The 17,500-nt window shown below is 34.9% G+C and overlaps 1 protein-coding gene across 14 annotated transcripts in view; it reads left to right on the plus strand.

The window, feature by feature from the left end:
• Positions 1-17,500, plus strand: part of FOXP2 (forkhead box P2) — a 394,702-nt gene that overhangs the window by 327,604 nt on the left and 49,598 nt on the right. For 4 of the 14 annotated variants that reach the window (XM_079304712.1, XM_079304717.1, XM_079304718.1 and 1 more), the window contains 5 exons: positions 5,029-5,166; positions 6,351-6,548; positions 8,053-8,227; positions 13,086-13,299; positions 14,855-14,959. In XM_079304712.1, coding sequence (XP_079160838.1) covers positions 5,029-5,166; positions 6,351-6,548; positions 8,053-8,227; positions 13,086-13,299; positions 14,855-14,959 — 830 coding nt within the window. Of the gene's footprint in view, positions 1-5,028; positions 5,167-6,149; positions 6,201-6,332; positions 6,549-8,052; positions 8,228-13,085; positions 13,300-14,854; positions 14,960-17,500 lie in introns of all 14 variants that reach the window. The other 10 variants (XM_079304705.1, XM_079304711.1, XM_079304709.1 and 7 more) reach the window with 7 other exon arrangements.

Below are 17,500 nucleotides of genomic sequence, written 5' to 3' on the forward strand. Positions count from 1 at the left end.
TAATGATTTATAAAATGAAAAATGTGTAGTGACCATGCAAATGTTTCAGCTAATCAAAGAGGGGAACTTTAGCTTTGAGAAGAAAGAAAAACAAGGGCATGTCAAGGCCTAAACCAAAGATGTATGTAAAATAATCTGAGCAGCTTGATTAGCCAGAGTGAGATTAGAAGTTGCATTATTGGCCTTTAAACATATGGTGTAGCATATTATATATCACCTATAATCTCTACTAAAGCAGGAGTACAGACAGCTTGTTTTCCACTAACTGTAAATAGAAATTATTTTAATCTTTCCTAAAATGTTTACATGTAATTGGAGAAGTGTCTGATAACAAAAAAAGCTGTAAAGATAAAGTTCCATAAACTAAGATTACAAAACAAATCACACTCTAGTATATTAAATTGATTAAAATGTAGATAAATTAGTAATAATAAATTAAGTTCTGCTGTAAACAGGGCAAACAGGAGTCCTGAACACAATGGTTATATCTTTATTACCTTTTTTTCCTGTTGCATACCTCCTAGGGTTTCTCTGTTGATAAACTTAAGTAATTTTTATTGAGATTTATTTTTTCAGAAGCCTGTAACCTTATCTAAACTGCATAAAATTGGTCAGTATGAATTGTCAGAGTACAGGCATCATTATGTATTCTTGTTCTCTAGTTATGAACAGCTTAGAAATGCTCATTGCAAATGCAAATACAAATTCTCAGTTCTTTTTAATGTCATAGAACCAGGAAGATTCAAAAGGTTATTATTATGGTAGACACTCTACATGTAGGAAGAGAAGGAATGCAGTAGTTTCATCTTTTAAAATAATTCTTTCCTGCTGGAAAGCCCAATCCTGTCCTATGTGTGGTTTCACACCTACATTTATTTTTGAAAGGAGGATCCTACAGAAAGATTCTCCATTAAACGTTTAATTACACATCTTTCAATAAGCCACAGAGACTTGTCTTATGGAACAGTTCCATTCTCAGATCTGTCACTTAAAATATGATGTGATTTTGGATTAATTACTTAAAGGTGGTGACTTGTTTCCTCTGTCAGTAACAAAGAAATAATTCCTACCTAAAAACCAGCTCTGAATATGACTAATACATGTGACGTTGTGACTCTCCTCAAAAATCACTGGAAGCTAAGGGAAGGATTTGTTGTAATTTTCATTCTCAGTACCTGACTTTCAAAATAAAAATCACTTGGAATAAAAATAGTGTGTCTTTACTGGTTGTACTTGGTAAGATTGGTCAAAATTTCTTGAAAATATGTGTGCAGTCTTTCAAGGCTTCTTAACAATGCAAAAGCTTATTGGAGGTACAGGCTACATATCCATTTGGCCATTAGGAATATGATTTTTACAGACAGCACGTAAAAATATACATTTTTCTGATTCCTATTATTGATTAGTTCATAGAACAATAGATGAGTGTTTACCTGGCAAATTTCTTTACAGCTAAAGCTGAATTTTTAGGGCATAACAAAAAGTAGTGTTAAATGTACAGCCTTAGTCTCCACTGTTTCTTTATTAAATTGATCTGGGATAAACCCAGATTTTTTTTATTCTTCAAAGAAGTTCTGTTTTCATTTTTGTATTCATGTTCATCTATCTAATTTCCAATATCAATGTTTTCATTCTGAGTCATAGCTTTTCTTTAATTTGTACATTCACACTCAGTAATAAAGCAATTTACAGTTGTTCTTGTCTGAAATACCATTTAGATGTGTTAAAGATTGTTTGGAATATTATTTACCACAATTTTTAAGCTAATCAAAAAGATGGGGCCTGCAACAAAAATATGAGAAACTTCAAAATATGATGGACCCTCCATCTGGGTCTGTCATGGGGCCAATGAATTTATGTGTTCTGTAGGGGTTGTCCCACCCATTGTGTTTTGTAGGATTGCATTCCCAGGCATCTTCATGGCAGGGCTAGGAGTTCAATGTCTTTGAGGATGCCATGCAACAAATTGGTTGCATTTACAAATCATGTTTCACTTTGTCACTTCAGTTTTTCATGAGAGATTTAACCAAGAATTTTGGTGAGTTCATGGTCCGCTCAAAGGAGCAATCCTACCTCTTCACTGCATCACTACCTGAACTGATTCTAGAGATTTCTATGAAAAAAGAGTCAGAGATTGCCTCTCTGCTACGTTTTTTGTAAAACCAGATTGAAAATCTTGGAAAACACAGACATTAAATCAAAGAAATATACCTAATGCATATAATTGGCCATAAAATAGCAGGTTTCAGATATTCTTCCAACCCAGCTAGCACAGTAGCACCATGCCAGTAAGAAATAAAGCACAGTCTGGTGTATCAATGAAGGCTGTGAAATGTACCAATTTATATTACCTAATGGCAATTGGAGAAATCTCTTTGCTTAATGTCTTCTGCTAATGTAAATTTCAAGCAGTTTTCAAATGCCTAGTCCTTTATCTGTGGGAAAGAATATATGCATCAGGTGTGATACACACATATGTATCATTACATAAAATTATTATAAAGGCAATCTTATCTACAAAGATCTATTTTACTACTGATCTTGACTACTAGTTTTTGTCATGCTTCTGTCTATCATCCTGAAAAACAGGTATGTTAGTTCTCTAGCTTATACAGTTGATCTGTTGAAAATCACAGGAAAATCAAATTTTGTCAGAAGAGCTGTTAGAATGCATTGCAAAGCAGGTGTGTCTCCATGGATAAGAGCATGTACACAGTTAGGGAGATTCAGAGCAGATAATACAAAAGCTATAAAAAATACATCTGGTGGAGGGGAATCTGTATTTCAGACTGAGGAACAGAGGACTCTTGTGGTACCATGAGTCTTGCTAAATGCCTTGCAGGCTGGAGTCTTTAGCTCAGAGTATGAACAAATCAGTGCCAGTTACAGAGTTATGTAGATTTTCAGACAGTTCAAATAAAATATTCCTATTTTGGTACATACTATAATAGTAAGCATGTAAGTATTAGGAAAGTTCTTGCCAGGTTTAAAAGTTAAAAGTAATAGTTTAATTGTAAAAGCGTCCATCTTCCTCTCTGCCTTCTCATATCTGTGTGACCTGTGGTAGTTGAATAGCATCACTGAGATAAAATTGTTTCAAGACAAATTCAGATCTCAAGTAAACAGAGGACAGTCTTGGTGACTTCAGAGGGAATTGAATAGTGACTCTAGTCAGTGAATTTTATTCTTTGCTCGTGCATCCAAAAGTTGTGGAAACCTGTTTGACTTGTCTTTTAGTACTGGCTAAATTTAAAATAAAAAAATATTGTATAGGTATGTGGTGTTTCCAGTGCTACAAAACTAGATGTTACAAAGCGTAACAACCAAAATTAATCATCTGAAATTTAGATGGCTACTCAAAGTGAGTCTGCACTCCATGGAGAGAGGCAGGCACATTCACAGTGTGGGCTTAGTTCCATGTTAAAATAAATCCCTAAACTAAATCAGATATAATTTGCACAAGACTTCTTAATTCAGGTGATAATGGAAGGAATACAGGGATACATGAGCTTAAATTCCTCCCCACAAGTCTATGAGTGGAAATCTGTTTTGTCTTTTCCGTTTGTATTTTAAAGTAAAGCCTTCAGAATTTTTATTCTTAAAATTCATTTCATGTTTTCCAAAAGAGTATCAGACTTTTTTAGCAAAAGTAGGTTTACTTTCAGACTCTTAATTAGTTAGTGTTTTAAGACTATAGTTTATGCTGTGATGAAGTGGTATTCTGTGTAATATTATATGAGGTAATTTCTTCTAATAGTAAATTTCAGTGGACTTGTGTTTCTTTTTTCCTCTGTTTCATTTGTACAAAGTCTTTCGGGATAGATTCAAGTAATAGAAACATTAGAAGAGTTTTTCCTCCTAAAATTAGCTCATGATTTAATTTATGAATAATAATATTATTTTTGCTGATTTACAGAAGACTGGAATGTCCCACAACATCTCACAAAGCAGTATTTATATGCCAGCTTGCTATTATATGCAGAAAAAACATTTGAATTTTGCTAGACAAGCGAGTGGCTGCTTTTTCATGGGTGGAAAGCCTGGCTTGCTGACAGCTGTTTGACCGTGTCCTGGGCAGCTGCAGCAATGGCCTCTCATTGTGTGCCTGCCACAGCACTCCACAAATACCCCAGGTTCTTTCACAGGACTTTTCTCTCCTACCTACACAATGGAACGTGTTTGCTGTCTCCTTCCAACTCACGCATATATTCCTGGGAACATGTGTGGATGTGGGTGTTTATGCATTTGCCAACGCTTGATCTCTCTCTATAACAAGTGGAAAATAAAGCTGTGTCCAAAACAGCACCTACACAAAAATGCATTCTTAGAGTTTAGTGGAAAAACTAATAATCTAATGCCAAGGTTCCCCAACTTTCACTTTTCAGTGAGGAGTGCTGAGAACACGATTCTCTCTGCAGAGACCAGGTGACTGAGGTGGGAGTCCTTGCTGTGTACTCTGATACATCCATGATGTTTTATTCCTGTATAAATCAGACCTTCTTAAAAGACTAGCTGAGCAAGAAAGTTTTTCTTCTACTTAAGTGATGTATTATGCAAAATTTTTTTAGGCTAAGTGTCTTTATTGTGGAAAACATTTACTGCTTAAAGATAAGTATTTTGCTGTCTGCCTTAATCATATCCTTTGAAACAGTCTCAATAGATTTTTCTATTCGTAACATTATGACACTTGATAAGATGATTGATTATGAAGTGTTGAGAGCCCTGCCATGTGATCATTTATTTTTAAATACACATTTATACTAGCCAATGCTTAAATTTCTTGCAGGGGTACATAAGATATGTGAAACATAAAGCTTGAGTCTGATTGAAACTGATGCCTCTGGAAATAGAGTGCCACAGTACTGTGGCCTTAAAATAACAGATTCTGACTGAAACTGGAACTTTACAGTGATAAATACTATGTAAAAAATTATGGTCCATCTTTGGTACAAAATAAAAAAGATGTATTGCTGTAGTGCAGGCAAAGTAAAATGTGTCTGATGATGATATCTTTCTTTCCCTGTGCAGGTGCCTGTGTCAGTGGCCATGATGACTCCCCAGGTGATCACCCCTCAGCAAATGCAGCAGATTCTCCAGCAGCAAGTGTTGTCACCGCAGCAGCTTCAAGCACTTCTCCAGCAGCAGCAGGCAGTTATGTTGCAGCAGGTAATGTGTGTTACCTGCTTTGGACTGTTAGCACAGGGCATTCACACAAATGTCAGCCAGATTTTATGGTGTTGCTTTGTAATATTTCATTGCTCATTACACCAAAAAGAATGAAAATAAACATGATACTTCTCAGTGTCCAAATTTTTATATTTTTTTTTAATGCAGAAGTGTGAAATCTCACTTTGAAACATTCAATATTATATTAAAACCAGAAACAGCAGCAGTGGCAGATGCATTACAAATACCAAACAAATTGATGTTTAAATTTTCAAGCGCTTAGGCACATTTTAATTGTAGACCTGCCAAAGGAAGTGCAAATAGAGTTGCATATAATTGTTGCTTTAAAATTCATAACACTCTAGTGCTCCCTTTAGTCACATAAACGGTATGCGGTTATGAAATTTGAACTTAAATGCTTGTTTTATCAAGGGAAAAGGATTTTTATTTTGTTTTTTTACGTACTAAAAATTTGTCCCAAGAAAAGGCTAAAAAGGAGGAAGAGTTTGCTGTTTCCTTAACACAAAATCTGCCAGCTAATTGAAAAATAGGTGAACCTATTATTCATACAATAATGATAGTGTCAGTGATCAGTGCCTTGGTGTAACACAAAGTGGATTTTTGGGTGCATGCTTAATTGCCATAGAGAAAATGAGGTGTCTGTTTGTCATAGTCATAGCTCAATCACTGAACTGTATGTTTAAACATTTTAATATCCAGTACCATGATCGTTACAGGCAATTCACCTTCAGTTGTGAATCCAGCATCCTGCTAAGCAGATTGACAGATTAATTACTTTTTTCCCCTCAGAAGCAGACAGTTTTGTTTGGCCTTAGTGACTTGTAGGTTTCTTGCAAGTGGATGAGTGCAGCTTCTGATTTGTTATATAGGACGTGTAAGGAACTTAGGTATAGTTATTTGAGGAGATAATTTGGCTCTTGAATTCCCTTTAGAATACAGATTTTCTATACCCTTCTGTTTAGGATATTTTGGAATCTGCATTGGAAAATTTCAGAACCGCCTTGGAAAAAAATGTATGTAGATCTGCCTCTTCAAATCACATTTTTTGTTATGAGGTGATACTTAATGGCTACGCTACCATATGCCAATCTAGAAGAGTTTAGGAGATTTATAATACTTGAAACTTTTGCCTTTATTTATTAAAGTCAAAATGGTTTATTCAGCAACAACTACAAGAGTTTTACAAGAAACAGCAAGAGCAGTTACATCTTCAGCTTTTGCAGCAGCAGCAGCAACAGCAGCAGCAACAGCAACAACAGCAGCAACAACAACAACAACAGCAGCAGCAGCAGCAACAACAGCAGCAGCAGCAGCAGCAGCAACAACAGCAGCAACAGCATCCAGGAAAGCAAGCAAAAGAGGTAGGAGCTAAGACCCTTGCTGATGCACACTAGTCTGAGCTGTCAGAAGCTTGGAAAAGACAAGACCAGTTTAGATCTTTTCCTATAGCAAGGATGCATCTATCAAAGATTTGTTCTTATATTTTTACTGGGCTTAATAGCAGTGCTGGTATAATTCTCCTGCTCCCCTTTCTGAGACACAGGATTTGAGCAGTCTAGTCCTGCTGTCGTCTAATGTTCGCTAATGAATCTGAGTGTGCAAAGAACAAACTGTGTGGTGGACTCTATACTGATTATCTTGTATTCACAGGCAATCTATTTTGGGGAAGGAGCCTTACTTTGCTCAGTGGCACAGCTCAGAGAGCATGCAAATTTAGTCCATGGCTGAAAAAGAGCGATTGAGCACAGATTTCAAAGTCATAGGCCCCTGATTAATGAACTGCTACTGTAGGTTTGAAGTGGCGAGTAGAAAGTTACAGTTTGATGTGCTCATAAATCAACCTGACAAGTGGGTTTCTCAGGCCTAGCTTGCACTTGTCAGCAAACTGCATCAAATATAAACAGAATACAAACAAAACATGGTGAAGTAGTTAAATTGATCAGCAGGTATCCTAGACGTTGTCTTCAAGCTGCCCATTATGCAAACGTCGAAGAAGCAGTTGTGACCTCCTGAGGCTTTGTTTCTGTTTGGATTTGTGAATAGAATTTCAGACAGCCATCAACTACAGAATAGAAATTGCTCCCTTATTTCTCCGGAGGCTCTGGGCAATCCACATGACTTGCTCCATTATGCAGTCTGTTTTCCAGTGAGCGCATCAGAAGTTTCTCTTTTCCCCAAACTAGAAAGGAAAGGTCTTCCACGGCAGCCTGTCTTTTTCTGAAGTGTGACTGCCTTCTCATACCCTCCTGAGTCTTTGTAGACTCAAGTTTGTCTTGAAATGCCTCACAAAGTTGGAACCTGTAGTTTTGCTCCATAATAGGGCATTTCGTTGCCTTGAATGCCATACTCCTTGTAATATATTCCAGCATGAAAAGAGAGTGAGCTAACAGGCCAGTGAAAGGAAGGCTACATCCCAGTTTACTAATAGATCACTGGAGACCATGTTCATGGGCCACTGCAGACCAAACTTAGTCAATTGGAAAAACAAGAGTGCCTTCAAATCACAGGCTGCTGTAAAAAGTTATGCATTTAGCATAGATAAATTTGTTATCATCTGCCATGAGCTGAGCTTTTTTTTTTATTTGAAACAGCTGTTATATACTTTTTCTTGACCCTTTTCTTTAGTGTGTCATTAAATGTATCTTGCCAATTTCCCTAAAACCTAATAGCTTAAATGAATATAATAGAAAATTTCAAACACTTTCACTGCCTGAGTATTCTACAAATAGCATTATTATTTAATAACTGAGATTGAAAAGAAAGAAGTTGATTTTATGGTTTTGGCTTTCTAGCCTTTACTGCCTATTTTACTTTTTGCTGCATTTGCTTTTTCTTTTTTTTTTTTTGCCCCCATTCTCTTTGTAGCAGCAGCAGCAGCAGCAACAGCAGCAGTTGGCAGCCCAGCAGCTTGTCTTCCAGCAGCAGCTCCTCCAGATGCAACAACTTCAGCAGCAGCAACACCTGCTGAACCTTCAGCGTCAGGGACTCATTTCCATCCCACCTGGCCAATCTGCTCTTCCTGTCCAGTCTCTGCCACAAGGTATTTCACAGTAATATATGACTGGAGACATTTCTAAATTCTCAACTTTTTAACCATTTCATTTGCATCTGAACTTCAGAAGTTTCCCATTATGATACTTAAGCATACTTTGAAATTGAAACTTTATTATTCATATTACCAAAGTTTCTGAATGCTGATAAATTTTACAGCACGCTCTTTTGGAAGAAAAAAAAAAAAAAAAAAGGCAGCTTTTTAGAGCTTTTTCCTAGATGGAAGGTGCATATTTATTGAGCTTATGTGCTGAAAACAATTTCTAATAGCAGCACAATTCAAGCATCATTGCTTTTCTCTGAGGAATAACTGAAATCAGATTTAGTAGAATGTTATTTCATTTAATATAAACAAACAGGTATAAAATACATCTGATAGTGATATTAAAGCCATTCAAAAGCTCACTTTCTTTCTTTTTTTTTCTAAGAAAATAAAGTGTTTGGCATTGAAAAGCACTTTGAATCTTCAATTTATGACAAGTGAATTTAGGAACAAGCCTTAGGATTTATTTTCTTTTCTATTCCTTTGTATTAAATAGGTTAAATAGAATAACAAATTTTGAAGGTGGTGATTCCAATGGTAATGAACTGTGACTGACAAATATCCGTAAAGGCTTTTTGGAAAAAAAGAAAAATTCCTTTTGTCACTTTGATCAGGATTTCTCAATGATGAAAATGAGCTCAAACTCTACTACTTGAAAGAAAATAAGGCACACACTTTTGAAACGTAAATTAACGTGGAGATAAATGGTGCTTACATTTTAAGATAAGGCCAAAGTCTTCCCATCTAGGGGACTCTGTCTATAACCTGTGAGGTGTGTGTTTCTATTTGTTTTACCATGAAGAGTTGAGCTAAGTGTCTGTCATAAAAGTTATACAATAATCTGATCTCTGATACCTCAGTCCTGAAATGAGCATTATTTAGACTATGTTCATGATAGGTAACATTGGTTTTAATTGGCCTTTATGAATGTAACTTGTTTCTTCACTAGTTAACTATTATGAAATCGAAGCCTCAGAAATCAGATGAGCAAAAGCAGAGTATACAGTGCATAGACAATGATCTAAAATCCCCAGAACCCCAAACCAAAAGAAACAAAGAAAATAAACCAAAACCAACCAGAAAATCAGAGATTACAAATAAATTTATTAATTGCATTGTTTTAAAAAAAGAAGATATGACACAGCATATCTAAAATTGTAAAAGTACAACGAATACAAGTCATGCTACACCAAATAGAATAGACGTGGGGAGACAAGTTGATTCATAAATCTGGAGATGAGAGACTTGTAATGCTGGTTTCTTTTTGTACAATTGGCTTGGACCAGAATCAAAAAAAGCATGACACACAGCTGCCCTCCAAACTGCTTTACCTTTTGCATTCTCCTCTTGTGCCATCTGTTGCTAGAAGAATTCCTCAGGTTTTCTCTCACATTAAGCTATCCCCATAGATTTCCCTCAGCACTCCTACCCAATTGCATTGATATTCATTATTTTAATGCAACACTCATTCATCTACCTCTAGGATAAAAACAGAGAAAAAAAACCTTTTTAATAGTTCTTAATAGTAAGCAGTTCTTTTTAAGGTATTTCTTTTACTCAAAGAATTAAGTCCAACTGAACTCATGACAAAAAAGATTGATAATAAAAAAGTAAAAAAATACAAAATTTTGTAGTTAATATATATATGGAATGTTATTTTTGAATAACTTTTTTGCTCTCTTGATTTTTTTCATAATAATGAATTACATTCCTTCTTAAATTAAGCCTTCAGAATTGAATTTAGGTACTAGACACTAGATGTGGTAAAAATACGGTTTTCTGCTTCTACTGTGCTGTGAGAGATATAAGATAGTTATGCAGAACGATTTACATGTGTAGCTCAAGTATTTTATATGCATCCATCAAGTTTGCTCAGTTACATAGATGACTAGAAAATAGCACAGGGGATTTATGTTTATAAGTTATTGGCCATAAAGAGTCTCATAAACCACAAATTATTATTGGCAAAAGGGTTTATATTTGATAGTGTGAAAAGATGTATCTTACAAGTGCAGCTGTGATGTTTGCATATATAAACAGTATTTTCTTCAAGTGTAGTTTCTGCCTTTAAAGAACAGGAATGTTTCCTATTTTTCTTGATGGTCAGTTATCACAAATAAAATGTAATAGGTGTTTTAACATCTATTTTGTGACCAGGTCTTCACTATGCTGTATCCAAAAGTAAAGATTTTCTCTGAGTTACTTCCATGTACTGCTGTGTTGATGTTAGTTAAATGCAAAGAACTTTAATCACAGCAGAAGCAGTAAAAAAAAAACAAAAACAAAATAAACAAACAAAAGAACACCAAAACCCCAAGTCTTGATCGGTCCATGTTGGAAAAGGAAAAATAGTTGCATGGATGGTTTTTAAAATTGTTGTTTTTATTAAACATGTATTGAAAACATAACAATAGAGTAGATAGAGGTTGACAGAGGTCTGAAAGTAATATTAAAATCCCGAAATTCTTCTTGTTTGTAAGTTTCTTAGGAAATCAGTATTTGACCTTTTTATTACAGTCCATAATTTTTATTCCACTCTTGGTCCTCTTTTTGATCCTTTCCCCTTTAATGTATTGTGAGGAGGGTATTTTAAGGGTTGTCACAACCTATGAAACTTTAAAACTTACCCTACTTTTACATCCAGACTGAAATGTCTGTCAGCCTATTCACAAACCTCTAGTAAAAAAAGAGTCGGACTTTTTTTGACACAGAAACCACAGAATTGCCATAATTTACAATTAATTACAAATCCTCTTATTAACTTTTTACTTTTTAAGTGCCTGCCCGTAATCCTTTTATCCTAAAAGGCAGCCTTTCAGGGTCCTCTGAAGAAGTGATAAAATTAACCAGCCTGAGCCTAGAGAGAAATTTCTTTCTGCTTTTAAAAACCCCCTAGGTGAGGTAGGCAGCCTGGAGGCACAGCTGCATCTGCAGAGGAAGGGGCTGCCCAGCAGATGCCCAGATGGGCAGGACATCCCTCCCAGGGGAGAGACCACTGCTGCAGCTGCTCCCAGCCCTCCCACATTCCCTCAGCTTGTGGGGCAGCCCTTACTCAGCTCACACACAAACCCAAAGTCTGATGATTTCTAATTAAATTCCTCTCACTAGAAGATGTGAAATCTGATTACCTAAACTGATGATTTTATTCTTGGGTTTGTTTTTTTTTTAGTAGAGAGTTAGTTTTTTTTTTCAATAGTGGGAGGAAGAGTTTGAAGTAAATAATGTACTTTGTTTATCATGCCACCTAAATGAATACATTATTTCATTTTGATTTGTGATTACATTTGCAGGTAACTGTTATTTACAACACTAAAGTGGGTTTTTTGCAGTGTTGCTGGAACATACCTCATGAACTCAGCAGTAATTACTTACCTGCATTAAACAATTACAGCCTATATTACCATCACTCCTGTTACCCATCTCTCTAATGCAGTAAATTAGAGCCTGGCTTCTTTGCTTGCTTCCTTAAAACCTAGGGTTTTGGTATGCAAATATGGTATAAACTACAGTTTTAGGACTTGCAATCAACTCTTTTTCACTTTTTCCTTAGCTGAGTTTGCCAATGGATGTTGGTATCTGAGATAAAGAAGCAGGACTCAAAGAAGTAGTCTAAAAATGAGCTGCATTCTTAATTAAAAAAAACCAAACAAATCACATCTCCACCCACTTTATTTCCATACTTCTTCCAGAAATTAATATTTCTGTAAATAACTACTAATCTATTTTTAATAGCTTTGAATACTTCATGGTAAGATAGCTACTGAGAAGTATTAAGGAACTTCCTATGCTTTTTCATAATTTTTTGTTGAATCTTTTTTAGTAGTCTGAGTTTATATGTTCTCAAAATAAAACAATATCTAATAAATATATTTGCCAAACAGTAAAAAAACTGTCTTTACATCTTTCTACTGTATCTTATTAACCAAAAGAAATACACAATGAAAATTTTGAATGAACAGATGCTTTCTGGTACTTTTCAGTACCAGAAAAGTGAGGTCTTTAATTTAAAAAAAAAAAAAAAAAAAAAAAAACCAAAACAAACAAAAAACACCCACAATATTTTGATTCAAACAGCATCAGCATTTTGAATATTTTGCATTCCATCAGATCAAGATACTATAACAATATGTTATAACCTAATTTTGGTTGTTGAAATGAAATACAGAAGAGAGACTTTAAGATACCTCTGGAACTAACCAGGTCAGGCTGAAGAACCTGGCTTTGAAATCACAAGATCTCTGGGCTTCACATTCTTGTCTGCATTTAATCTAGCATTCTTCAAAAGTGATATGTCAAAGTTACAATGTCTGGAAGTGACAGAAGGTGTATATATTTCTGATGAACTCTTCATCTTTCAAAATCTGGTTTCCTATCTTAGCTGCAAGTTCAGTGGGAGGATAAGAGAATGCTCACAGCCCTTGTCTTGTCTGTGTTTAGTAGTCTTTTCTTCAGGCAGAAGCATATTGTACTGTAGGTGTCCATGACTTCATGCAAACTTGAGCCAAACAACCTTAACACATATGTATGAATACATTCAACAAGACATTGCTTTCTGTGACCTGGGATAAATCCTGGAAACTACAAGTTTCTAGGCTGTGAGAGGAATAGAGAGCAAGTTTAAGCTCTTTTTTTTGTTTTATGTTTATGAATTTAATGGTTTATGAATTTATGTTTTACTACATGTTGGTTGTGCTGGTAAAACAGTATCAGCTTTATTGTTGGCATTAATCCATTAATAACACTTAGCTCATTATATGAAACTCTTTATTTTGTTATATTAGTGGGGCTCTCTTTCATTTTATAGCTGGCTTAAGTCCTGCTGAGATTCAGCAGTTATGGAAAGAAGTGACTGGAGTTCACAGTATGGAAGACAATGGCATTAAACATGGAGGGCTAGACCTCACTACTAACAATTCCTCCTCTACTACCTCCTCCACCACTTCCAAAGCATCACCACCAATAACTCATCATTCCATAGTGAATGGACAGTCTTCAGTTCTAAATGCAAGGCGAGACAGGTAATTCTGATGAGATTTCCACTGTGCTTATCATTTGATGTGAAGCTGTTGTATAAAATCTTAAGTCACATGATTTCCAATTAAAAAACAGCACTTAATAGAGGTTACTTAAGAGATCATGGAAGATCTGATTTTTTAGAATTGTTTATCAATAGGGTATAATTTTCTGTAATGATGTCTAACTGCGCAGACACAACAAAATTACCTGCATGTGCTTTTATAACTTATAAACTTATGCATAAAAGTTAGAAATCTTATCATCAAATGGGCTGGTGTAGGGGTGTAAATGCACATTTGTGGGCACTTTTGTAGGTGCATACCTTCATTCATGTTTGACACACCTGGCAGTCAGGCCCTTACTCTTGAATCACTCTTCTGGTTTCATTGACAATGTACATCTATATGAGTTGTCAAGGCTATAATTCAGTGCAAAGATTCTATGTTAAAAGTGCTTCAAAAGAGTATATAAAAGCAGCTCTTATGTTGGTTGTTTCTTGTGAAAAGAACCACTAAATTTTCTGTCTTTTCTGCATGACAATAATAAAGTCGACATATTTCATACAAATTTTCAATGTTGTTAGTGTAATACAGTGGAATTCCATTATAAGGATGAAGTTAAAATCATTTTTCAGACACACTGACAGATATTTTTTGCTGTTCCTTAATTTCAAGTAATGGATTAAATACAAGAGTATGTAGTATCTGAAACACCAGTAAATATATTAGTTTAGTGAGATATAGATGATCTCAATATAAGATGAAATTTAATTGTATCTATATAACCTAAATTGCAATTAATTTTATTTTCAAATAAATTTTCCATTTAACTATTTTAATACTTATGAGACATGATTTAAGTGTCATTATTTTGTATTATTTTAAATCTGAACACCTTTATAGTAGTGCTTTTAGTAAGTACTACTTTTGTGGTTATATCTCACAGAATGGTTCTTTGCTTCAGGATATCACCCACATCCATGGAATAATTCCCTGAATTTCTTTGATAACTCATCATGGATGAAACAATTTCAGGGGTTCCAGAAAAAAGCATGGATTACAGCTATGGATTTTTATGAAGCTACATGGTTCATGAAAGCAATGTTTGGGAGCAAAAATATTTATTAATGGAAGCAACTTAATTTTTATATACATTGAGCAGAAAATTCAAATATTTTTTGAACATTCACAATATTCAGAATGTCTGTCAGTCTTTAGTATTTATACTCAGAATTGATCAGTTCTGAGTGTATTTTTTATTTATAGGTAGATGTTACACCAAGGTCATATGGCATAATTAGCATATGGTATTATACAGTCATCTTATTTTTTCATCCTTTATTAACAGTCATCTTTGGCTCTATTTCTTCTCTAATTGGAACATCATCTAGCCTTGGCAGTTGAACTATTCAATAGAACGATTAAATTTTTCTGACTGCTCTGAGCTAAATTGACCTGTTTTGACCTGTTTGTCACTGATGGTAACCTGACAGGCGCTAGCAGCCTCCAACGATTATGGCTTTTGAGATGAATCTGATGCCTTATTCTTTTGCTACAGCTCGTCACATGAGGACACTGGGGCCTCCCATACTCTCTATGGTCATGGAGTTTGCAAATGGCCTGGCTGTGAAAGCGTTTGTGAAGATTTTGGACAATTTTTAAAGTAGGTGGATTTTTATTCATTGGTACAAAATTGTTCAAGGCAAGGGAAAGACGGCAAAAAAAAGTTTTACTGTAAACCATATCAGAGATTTTTTTGTGTGTGTTTCAAGCAACTGGATAATCGAGGCTATCGGCAGAGGGTCAAATTGTTATCCTTTCTTTCATGTCGAACACTTTTGCAGGCCTTTCAATAGCACAGTGTTTAATCCTCTTATTATCCTTTACTGAAATGGAGCCTCAGAAAATTTGAAGAGATGCTTTAGATTTTATATTGGATAGTAGGAGTATGAGAAAGCACATTTTAAATTCTGACAGTTTGTGTGAAGTGGGAATTAGTGTGTATAACATAAATAAAAAAGTACAAAGGCCCAAGCATGGCCATTTAACTCTCACATGTTAATCTATTTTTGCTTTTATTCTTGCGTGTGCACGAGATACATAGAAAAAACCCCACAGTGTACAGGTGGGTTTGCAGTTTTCAGGACTGAAAAGTGATGTCATTGCTTTTCCAGTGTTTGGTTTAGCCAGCTATTTTCTAAATCAGAGCATTTAGGAAATAAGTGATGCAGCTTTTCCTTTTCATCTGCAGCTTCAAACTGCAATGAGTTCCTGCAATATTTTCCTTTTTATTTATTTCAAAGTATTCCTAGTATTTCTATGTTCATTTGAGTTTCCAACAGCAGCACTGATTTGCTACCTATGTACATTATGGACTGGTCTTTGTTAGAAGAGCCATACTCATTTGGCATGCAATAGATCTTAATGGAAAGCTACAGATAGGCTTATATAGATGAGTAACTTCAGGGACTGAGACTCTTATGTTGTCATGGTGCAGCTAACAGGGTGAATGAACTGTTTCATGCTTCATCAACAATTAAGTTAATTAGCTCATTTGAAATTGCACTGCTTTGTTGCCAGGATGTTGGCAGAAACATCAAAAAGATGTGTTTACAAATGGCAAACTATGGGTATATAACAGAAGCACCTTAACAGCAGACCATAACTGCTCAGTATTACAATAACTTTTATAATAGAATTATAGCAATACTTTTCATAAAGTATTTGCAATGCTTTCTCTGTCTTTCGGTTTAAAATTAAGTAACTTACACTGACTTGCAAATTCTATGTAGGTATCACTCCTGACAAATTTTTGTTTATTAGTGCATTAAGTGGATTGTCAAAACAATGGCTTATTATTAAAAAAAAAACCGTATAGGATTTAAAAGAACCTGATTTACATAAGTTTGTATTAAAAGGAAAATGAAATCTCCCAAATTCAATGTAGTGTTCTAAGTATTATTAATAATAAGAATTTAAACTCATTTAGCTGAAGCATTTTCCTTTTCAAGAAATACTACATTTCCTGAATGCGTCCATCCATCTAGCCTATAGTGATGCTAATTCTTTGGGCAGATTTTGCACATCCATTATGTCAGGTCGCTTGTTATAATCCATGATCAGTAAAACCATTTTGATTAAGGCAGTGTAGCGCCAGGTTTACAGATGCTCTTGCTTTCCTGAACCAAATAACCCTGGAAAATGTGAAAGTGACACATAACATCTTGATAATTCTGGTGCACAAGCAATCAGGGTTTACAGCAGTGTCATGGCTTTTTGTCCTGTACATCAGCAGAAGCTGTCCTAGAATACTTTGTTATTTCTCCTTTTCATTCAAGTCTATTTACTGTGCCCTTAAAACAAATAGGAAGTCATGATGCTGAATAGGAGAGTTTGTTTATCAAATACAAATTTTCCTTCGTTTTTCACTAGTGTTAAGATAGAAATCAATACATAACCTTGCATTAGATTTTTTAGTACCTTTTCATGTTCACGCTAATGCAAAATCCCCATTACAATTAAAAAACATTTTCTTTCAATTAAATATCAACTTTTAGTCCAAAGAGTGACCATTTTTCCAACCCATTAATTTTATAGGGGATGACAGGACTAATGGCTGTAGTTTTCAAGGCTTTGCTCTTAGTCTAATCTTTGTTGCAACGTTTCAGGTTCTCTGACTTGAAACAATATGATACCTGTGTTAAGAGAGTTAATGCAAGTATATTGTACCAAAATGAAATATTGATAAGGTACTCTACCCCAGCCTAGTAGTCTGTATTTCTGTAATATGCTTATGACAACTTTGAAGAGTGCCTGGTTTATGAAGTGAGCTGCAACTTTTGCTCAGAAAGTGGTTTACCTAGCAGCTTGATCTAAAAAAGGAAAACAAGCAGAGAATCCAAGAAAGAGGATTAAGACAGAAAACACCAGCTTGGTGTCACTTAGCTAATCAGAAAAATTATTTAGGGTGAAGTGGCAACTTTAAATAAATGACTTAAATGTACAAAAGCCATTTTCACCTTTTTTTTTTTAATATTATTCAATAAGAATTTTTTTCTATTTTTAAGGTAATTTGAGGGCATTCCAATTAGCTACAATTGTTTTCAGATATTCTGAATTGCTCAAGAAATTTCACATTAAGTGAAACTAGATTAATGCTTGGAAACATATGCAGTAGTTTCAAGAAAGTACAGTGAATCTGCTT

The sequence above is a fragment of the Erithacus rubecula genome (assembly GCF_903797595.1).
Source record: "Erithacus rubecula genome assembly, chromosome: 4".
NCBI lineage: Eukaryota > Metazoa > Chordata > Aves > Passeriformes > Muscicapidae > Erithacus > Erithacus rubecula.